Genomic DNA, 9873 nt, shown 5'->3' with positions numbered 1-9873 from the left:
CTTTTCCTGTGTCGCTTTCAAGTAATGCACTTCAGCTATTCCTGATTTAACTGGAAGATCTGAACTTCCCCACTTTCATAACAACAGCCTCAAAATGCATATTGTAGACTTCGGGATATGTTACAGGTCAGTGTCACACCAAGATTGTGGTGAAAGGGGGGGGGGGGCGGCACGTCTGTATCCAACAAGTGTTTACCAATAAATAAGTGGCGGAAAATTACGGGTATAGGACGGCTTAGCATGTGGTAAATGAGATTTTTATTATTCACTCAATGTATTTAACATTTATTATTCCTTTAAAATCGCACAACAACTTCAATAAAACACTTTAATCAGTCGCACACTTATTTCATAATTATTTCACTTTTAAACTGCAAATCCTCTAAGAGCTGTCTTGAATCTTCACGAGTCTCTCTCAACAGCCTTGATGTGGATAGATATGTACAGCAACCAGTAATCAGTCAGAACTGCGTCTGCAAAAACACAAGGATTATTAAACAACTTTTGCTGTCACTAATTACTAGCAATATAACTGACAGAGTAGATTGCTAATATTTGCTATATCACATTTGCTAATATTTGCTATATCACATTCGCAAGAACGATCTCACTGAAGTAATTAAGTCCATCAAAACGCTTAGAAACTAACCTCTCGTCTGACGAAAACGGTGTAAAGACTGGCAATTTCTTCAGATCTATTGACAATGATATTTTGAATTATCTCTTTACTGAGTGACTGAAATGTAGTTCAGGTAACTATGAACATAACAATATGTAGAATTTATTTTCTAAACACGAACTATTACGGTACTGTGCGGCTACTTACATATTAATTACACTATTAATATTTTCACAGTTGTTTCTTTAATACAAAATTAAAGCCAACGGAAGAATAAACGTAAAACATACTTACCAATGACAGGTTTGTTGAGATGCAATTTTCTGTGTGGACAGATGTAACTTTTTCATACGGTGGTACGTCGCAGAAATCGCAGGAGTCACAGAAATCGCAGAAGTAGCAGAAGTCACAGAAATCGCAGAAGTAGCAGAAGTAGCAGAAGTCGCAGAAATTGCGGAAGTAGCAGTGATGGAGGGATACGCGACTTAGGTTCCTTAACTGTGACTCTTAACTGCGACAAATCACAGTTAAGAATAACAGATACTGAAAAGTAGCATTCACAGAAATCACTGATATCGGAAAATCGCAGTTTAGCCCGGACCTGTCGGACCCTCAACGATCTCTTGCCGGCACGCGCTACAGCCATCTATCGGTAGGTCCGGTAGTTGAGCATCCCTCATTTAGACGCCTGTCCATTTCTGGTTGGACTCACGTGAGACGTAGCTCGTAGCTGATTTCAGTTGTTACCGTCGACCATGTGCAGCAGCAATAGTAATGTTTTTCTGGGGACGAGGTGATGCAAAGTAAGATTATTTGTTAATTAGTTATAAAAAGTGTATGTTAATTATGGGTGAGAGGCACTTATGCAGTTTAGCAGGTACGGAAAAAATTTTTCATTTTTTTTCAAAATTTGATCATCATGTGTCGTTATGCGGTGGGGGGAGTCTGCAGTGCCCCCCCCATCCCCCCACAGGCTTCATTAGTGTCAAATCAATATTTTCGAATCATAGGCGGCCGCTGCCGCGGCCGCATTCCAAAAACAAACTCCCAACCTAACCTCAAGTGGGCTACGCTACAGATCAATATGTTCATCAAATTGCTTCATATTACGTATACATGTTCATTAGTGTCAAATCAATATTTTCGAATCATAGGCGGCCGCTGCCGCGGCCGCATTCCAAAAAAAAACTCCCAACCTAACCTCGTATTCAGGGCTACGCTACAGATCAATGTGTAGGTCCCTTACGTCACGGGTCAAAGCCGACGCGTGAGATCGGATGTTTCCAACCTATACCCAATACACAAAACATACATAAATAACCAAAAAAAAAACGGAACTTACCTCAAAAAAGTTCCAGCTCCACAAACTAGACACCACCAGAGAGCACGACAAACAAAAACAAGACATCTACAAACACGCCACAATCGCAAATCAAACTCCGCGCCGTAATGACGTCACACACCACAACACGCTTACGTCACGGGTCAAAGCCGACGGGTAAGATCTGACGCTTCTGTTGACCCTGTGTTTTTTGGTATTTGGTCAGTTTTGTGATGTTGATTTATTTCGTTGTTTTGCGTGGTTTTGAATGGCGGTCGGTGCCTACATTTCTGTATATTTAGTTTCTCCGCACCCAAAAACCCCTAATTTCCCACGCTTGTCCCGTTACAGTCATTAGGCTTTTTGTGAAACTTGTGTATTTCAATGTTTACAAAACGTATGCAATGTTTTTATATCCGCCATATTGGAATTGTTTATAGTCGTTTCCGCGGTATTTGTGACGTCATGGGTCAAAGCCGACGGGTAAGATCGGACGCTTCTGTATTTCCATTTTGAGTTTTAAGAGACGAAAAGCGAGATGCACAATAGTTGGAGAGAAAAACAGGAGACGTAATATACTTTAACATTCTTTAAGGCAAATAAGTTGATCGGTTAAAATGATTGTGGTTACTGGTTAGATTATCAAATTTTTCTGTAGAATATAAAGTATGGGATTTATTTAAGTGAAGTGTTGTACTGATAAACGTTATAAACTGCAGATTTAGTTTCGTAGGTGTGCGCATATGAAAGGGTACACAGCTGTGTTGTATGCAACTTAGTACTGTTGTAATGTTTGTTGAGTTGGTAGGTGATGCAGTTGTTGAACTTTATTTTTAGTCACTAAAGTAAATAACGACAAAAGTCGCGAAAAACAGGAAGAGACATGCAGCAAAACTGGAGATACTGTGGGAAATTTGCATTTGCAAAACAAGATACTGAAATAGTTTTTTCTTGCCCCCCACCCAAAACATCCCATTGCCCGCGCTTGTCCCGTTAGTGTCATTAAGCTTCTTGTGGAAAGTGTGTGTGTTTGTTTTTGTTTCCGCCATATTTGTGACGTCATGGGTCAAAGCAGACGGGTGGGATCGGACGCTTCCGTATTTCCATAATCTGTGCTGGCTTTCTGGTGAGTTACTTTAATGTGCATATTGTAGCTGATGGATTAATTTTTATGTTAGGAAATATTAGTGCTGTGTGTTTCTTGTGGTCAGAGATTTAATCTTATTTTTCTTTTTTCTTCAGTTGTGAAGAACATACAGATATTTGAGTAGTTCATTGCTTGTTGCAATGGGTGACGTTGTATATTGAAATTGGTGATGAATTTTTGGGATTTCCATGTTAGTGTTTCGTAACTGTGTTGTATTCTTATTGGTAGCTATCATGGGGATTGATGTACCATGGTTAGAATACATTTCTGATATTAGTCATGTGGGCATGGTTTGATTTGTTGTACTGTGGACTTTGCTTTAGGTAGAGTAAGTGAAAGTGTAGTATCTGGAGCTTTGCTTGAGCTATTTGTGTTAAGTGAAATTTGCAGCACCATGTTTTAGAGTTGTATGTCGGTTCGTGGTATCGAGGGCTTTGTTGGACCTGTGTAGGTCAAGTGAAAATTATGGAGTTTCTGAGTTGTGTATGGGTTACTGGTATTGAGATATATAGGTCACTTGAAATTTGTGACACAAATAGTTTGTTTCAGCAATTTCTTGTGTTAAATTTTGAAAATTTCATGCGCTTGATTTTTGGGTGAATATTTGTTTTGCAGTGATGTCAGTATTCTTACTGTCATTTATTTAGTTTGCTCTCTTCATTATCTTGTTTGTCCTCTTAATTTCATTCTGTTGCTGGAGTTAAAAAAAACTTCACATGTTATTTATGTTTGTTTGCAGGTGTAATGAGTGATGTCATGGTCACCATATTGTATATCCTTGAAATAGTGTACACCACGTTCATGGCATTACTGGTCAAAACAGGTGGGTGGAGTCATAACTTCATGCCAATCCACCTTCTATAATAGAGCAATAGATCACTTTATATAGACTGATTTTGTTCTTTGGATATAGTTTGTGTGTGTTTTGATTTAACAAAATAGTGTAGATTTAACATTGGTTTTACACTCTGTGCCTTTTTTGTGTGTATGGCTACATACTGGCTATTTACAGATTGCCAGCTAGCTCATTGGTTGGAAAGTAATAATAATGAACATATTGGTTTGTCACTGCTCATGTTATTGTTATGAAATGTTTGTCTACTACTAAATAGCACAAGCAATCATTGTAGTCTTTTACGTCACAAGGTTTTTGTTAAATATCCATCTTCAGAGCAAAAGTTGCCAGAACAATCAATTTCAATTCAGATTAAAATTTTTGTAGAGGTTTACAGCTGCCAGCTGCCTTTGGTTTTATTCTTCAGTTTCTATTTACCATGACTGGTTTTCAACTGACAAACAATTTATCATCAGATGGTACATATTTATTGCATATTTGCAGTACTGTAGTGACTCGTGTAGCTGTACCAAGAGGACGAAACATGTACGCATTGAATGTGGTGATAAGTATGTAGAGTTCACTGCTGCACAACTCCAACAATCCGGCAAACATGCAATAAATATGTACCATGTGATGATAGTGATTCAAAACTGCTCATGGTAAATAAAGATTGAAAAAAAAAATACAAAATGTAGCTGATAGCAGTAATTTCTGGAAACCTTTATTCATCAGTCGCAGTGTCCCACATGTATAATGGATAGATATTAAAGTTTTAAAATATTTTGGCACCTGTCATATTACATTAGTGGCTACTGTTGAATGCTTTTGTGAGCCTTTGGCAGATTTAGTGATTATTACGTTTGCTTCTCAATTTTGATTAAAATTAATGTGTGTCAAGAAAGAACTGCAGTTGGCTCACTGCTAGCCACTGCCACAATCACAGAGTTACTTTAGTCAAGGTGTAGTGTGGTTGTGAAAAATCAGTTGAATCTGAACTGTGATCTCCACTGTCGATACAAGACAGAAATATAACTTTTGTGTGAACTTGGAATCCTTACATAGGATTTAACAAAGTTATGTACACTAGTGTGAAGACATTTGAGAAGATACCATCAAACATACAGCAAATAGTTAGTTATCTAAGCTAATTCAAAAGAAAATTTAAAACAAACATCATCAGTGACTCCTTGCACTGATTATCTTAGTGCAAGGATTTGATTCCTTGTTTAGATGGATAGCAAGTAGTGTGTTCTAAATTTTTCCTGTGCAATTACATATTTAGGGTACTATTTTCTTTGAAAAATAGTTAATTAAGGAAGTAAATATTAAGTTTCTGATAAGACAGCCTTCAGCTACCTAATATAAATGAAGTAGCAGCAGCTTTCTTGCTAATTCACTAAAACATATTTCATCGTCATCATCATTTCCTTCCAGTGAGCCAGGTAGGAACTTGGTGACTGATATGCCTCCATTGGTTTCTGTCCTGGTATAACTTTTCCCTCTCCACTACATCCCATATTTGTCTTTTCCTCTTGAGATCTTCCTTGACCTGCTCTGTCCATCTCTTTCTAGGCCGTCCAATTGGTCTTCTTCCTGGTACCTACATCTCCAAATTCGGGCGTGGATTTACTCGGGGGGGGGGGGGGGGGGGGTGAATTCGCTTCACAAGACAGAATTACCTGCAGGTCTCTCCCTACATAATAATACCTGACACTCTTTCTCCCAGTTTTTTGTAGAGCTGGCCTAAGGAACTTAATTTCACATGTTGTCTTTGACTCTTTTTTTCTCTTATTTATGACACAGGCCTCTACACTATACATCAAGATTGGCAGTAGATACGTTTCATAAATGGTCTGTTTGGCTCTCAGAGAAAACTTCCTTATCCCAGATTAGATTTTGTACTTGGTGGAAAAAAATCTAGATCCTTTTGTGATTCTGTTTAAGACTTCTAGTTTGGAACTCCCATTGTGTGATATGATGTTACCCAGATAATTGAATATTTTCGCACATTCAGCCTTCTCCCCCTCCAGTACGATGTTGCAAGGTGTGGGTGTCCTGCTCATCTTCATTGCTGCTGGCTTGTTCCTACTCAAAGGTAATTTGAATTTTGTAAATTTTGTGTTCAGTAATTTAGTCTCCTCTGAACCTTCATTTTTATCTCACCCCAAATGGCGATATCATCAGCAAAAACAAAAGCATTGAGATCTTCATTTTCTTCGTCCTTGATTTCTTTCATGATTGTGTCCGTAAGTGTAATGAAGAGAAAACGGGAGAGCGAACTGCCTTGCTGACCATCTCTCTTTGTCTTTAACCATTTTGAGATCTTCCACCTCCTACTTGTACACTGCTCTCACAACCATTACACAGTATCTGGACTTTTTTAAATTAATGAATCAGGAACATTGTTTTGTCATGCATTCCTATAATTTATCCCTTGGTACACTGTCATATGCTTTTTTCCAAATCCATGAATACTACTGTCGAGTGCGTTTCTTTTTCCCAGCGTTCTCCAATAACTGATGGAGGGAGAAGATGAGACCTATTGTTTCCCAATTACTTCTCAACCTGGATTGTTGTTTCTCTAATTGGTATTCTAGAATTTCCCTCAATCTTTTTTCTATGACCTTTTCCATTATCTTAAGCCAGTGTGGTTCCTCGATAGTTGTTGCTTTTCTTTCTACTACCTTTCTTGAACAATGGCATTATAATTCCTCTTTTCCATTCATCTGGCACTTTGTTTTCCTTCCTTATCACCCCTAGCACCTGGTGTAATCATTGTATTCCATGGATTCCTGGTGCTTTAATCATATCCACTGTCAGCTCATCTACTCCAGCCTCCTCCTCACTTTTCATCTGTTACAGGGAATTCTCAGTTTCTAACCAAGAGATTGGATCCTGCTCATCCTCTAATTCAATGACTGTGGTGTCACTTTCTTCTGCACCTTCCCCATTCAGTAAACTTTCAAAATAATTCTTCATCCCTTCTCTGATATCTTCCACGTCCCTCATAATATCCCCATCCCCTGTTTGTCACTTTTATGTCTTCTCTGTAAGATCTTTCACTTTTCAAGAACCCATATAGCAGTTTTTACTTCCCTTTGCTATCCTGCTCTAGTGTCTGCATGAATGGTTCCCAACTCTTCTCCATTTATTCTTTCACAATTTTCATTGTTTGGAGTTCCTTTTTCAGTATTCCTTTTCCAGTGTTGTCACTTTGTGTTCATCTTTTGGCAACAGCCCCTGGTTCTGATTTCTTTTTTCAAATCAGTTCTTCTTTGACATATTACCTTTTTTTTGTTGTGTCTTTTACTCTATTGTTCCAGCTACTGGTTTCTTTGTCGTTCACTTTACCTTTTTTGGTGCATATCTACACAGCACTGTTAACTATTGATGTTTTAAATAGGTTCCACTCTTCTTCTACACAACCCCTTTCAGGTTTGGCAATTTTTATGCTACTAGATTTTGGAAAATTTTCTTCTTTCAGTTTCAACTCCTCAATGTTTGGCATTCTTTGTACAGCATTCAAACTTTTCACCTTATAATTTATATAAACTGCGGTAACCTGTGGTCACTATCCAAGTGCTCCCTTGATATGACTTTAGTGTCCCTTACTTTTCGTCCAATTAATTTGTCTGTTAATATATAGTCTATAACTGTCTTAGATTTGCCATCCCAGCCGTATCTAGTAATCTTATAACTATCTCGTTTCTCGAAGAATGTATTCTTCCTTAAAAGATGATTCCTTAAGCACAGGTTTAGAATTTATTCACCCTCAACAATTCGTCTTCCATATCCAAAAGGCCCATCACCTCCTCATATCCATTTCTATCTGTGCCGATCTGAGCATTCAGATCCCCAACTATTGTAATGTTATCTCCTGTTACTTGGTCTTCCAGTTCTTCAAAGAATTTCGTTTTTTCTTCCTCATTGCACCCATGTTGAGGTGTGTACACTTGAAGTGTAGTAAAACTATTCTTTCCAAAATTCACTCTTCCTCTAATTATCCTTTCACTTACAAAGCTCACGTCTGTAACTGGGTCAGTTTCTGCTGCTTTATTGTGAACCTGCCATTGTAATTTGTACCCACCTCTCAGCAGTTTAGAGTTTTTTTCCTTCCACTTGGTCTTGCTCAATCCAAGGATATGAGTCTTTCTCCTCTCCATCATATCTACAATCTCTTCAGTCTTTCCTGTCAAGGTTATTACATTTAATGTTCCCATTCTCAACTTATTTTTTTGTTGGGTTTTAGTTTCTTATTCTTGTATAGTGTATCTTCTTGCATTCCTCGGTTTTTCTTCAGGTTGTGAAGCTCTACCATTTGTTCCAGGGGTACAAGAAGTGCTGTGTACATTAGGTATTGCTAATCCAAGGTTCATTCCTTTATTTGAAAACAACTTTTTCGTATCTGCTGCCCTGCTAAGCCTGACACATTTGAGGATTTTATTTCAGGGTTTACTCCCTCTTCACCACAAGGCAGTGGTTCCACCCCTCATTTGTGCTTAGGAGGGAAAGGGTGCCTTCTCCACAAGTTGTGTCATACCAAACACATTTAACTGGCATAAACATAACTAGTATCAAGCCGTAGTGCAATAGTTTCTCTTTGTGGGATGCACACAATATGATGAATGAGTAGAAGAAATCTGTCTTCTTTTGAAATTGTGGTAGTTTATTTATGTCAAGCCACATTAGTGAATGTATATAACGTGAATGTGCTATCAGAATGCTTAATGCCTTGAACATGTGCCTATATGACAACTGTCATTAAACACTAGCATCACTATCTCCAGCTGCCCACTTACAGTATGATGCAATACGCGATCAGAGTAGCTGATTATGTGCTTCACTACTCGACAACTTAATATTTGTTCAAATGTAGGATATTTTACTCCTAGGTACTTCATTTGATTTTGATTTGTACCTCACTGGCAAAAGAGTGGTGTACTCTACATACAAAAGTCTTGTTACTAATCAGTATATACTTGATTCATTTCTAATTTGATATGTAGTGATGATATTCTACCTATATTTGTTATTTCCATTACTGCCAGGTTCTATCAAAAATATTCAATAATTCATATATCTAAAAACAAAGATGATGTGACTTACCAAACGAAAGTGCTGGCAGGTCGATAGACACACAATCAAACACAAACATACACACAAAATTCAAGCTTTCGCAACAAATGGTTGCTTCATCAGGAAAGAGGGAAGGAGAGGGAAAGATGAAAGGATGTGGGTTTCAAGGGAGAGGGTAAGGAGTCTTTCCAATCCCGGGAGCGGAAAGACTTACCTCAGGGGGAAAAAAGGACAGGTATACAATCGCGCACACACACACATATCCATCCGTACAGAACACAGACACAAGCAGACATTTGTAAAGGCAAAGAGTTTGGGCAGAGATGTCAGTCGAGGCGGAAGTACAGAGGCAAAGATGTTGTTGAAAGACAGGTGAGGTATGAGCGGCGGCAAATTGTAATTAGCGGAGATTGAGGCCTGGCGGATAACGAGAAGAGAGGATATACTGAAGGGCAAGTTCCCATCTCCGGAGTTCGGATAGGTTGGTGTTGGTGGGAAGTATCCAGATAACCCGGACGGTGTAACACTGTGCCAAGATGTGCTGGCCTTGCACCAAGGCATGTTTAGCCACAGGGTGATCCTCATTACCAACAAACACTGTCTGCCTGTGTCCATTCATGTGAATTGACAGTTTGTTGCTGGTCATTCCCACATAGAAAGCTTCACAGTGTAGGCAGGTCAGTTGGTAGATCGTGTGGGTGCTTTCACACGTGGCTCTGCCTTTGATCGTGTGTACCTTCCGGGTTACAGGACTGGAGTAGGTGGTGGTGGGAGGGTGCGTGGGACAGGTTTTACACCGGGGGCAGTTACAGGGGTAGGAGCCAGAGGGTAGGGAAGGTCGTTAGGTGATTTCATGGGGATGAACTAAGAGA

General features: G+C 38.9%; 1 protein-coding gene across 1 annotated transcript in view; it reads left to right on the top strand.

Moving 5' to 3' along the window:
• Positions 1–1288: 1288 nt before the first annotated feature.
• The window catches only part of LOC126427405 (uncharacterized), a 44738-nt gene continuing 36153 nt past the window's right edge, over positions 1289–9873 (top strand). The window contains exon 1 of the mRNA XM_050089776.1: positions 1289–1422. Within this exon, the coding sequence (XP_049945733.1) occupies positions 1416–1422 (7 nt within the window). The 5' untranslated portion in view covers positions 1289–1415. The remainder of the gene's footprint in view (positions 1423–9873) is intronic.

The sequence above is a fragment of the Schistocerca serialis genome, chromosome 11, assembly GCF_023864345.2.
Source record: "Schistocerca serialis cubense isolate TAMUIC-IGC-003099 chromosome 11, iqSchSeri2.2, whole genome shotgun sequence".
Classification (NCBI taxonomy): domain Eukaryota; kingdom Metazoa; phylum Arthropoda; class Insecta; order Orthoptera; family Acrididae; genus Schistocerca; species Schistocerca serialis.
This window is presented reverse-complemented; position numbering and strand designations above follow the sequence as displayed.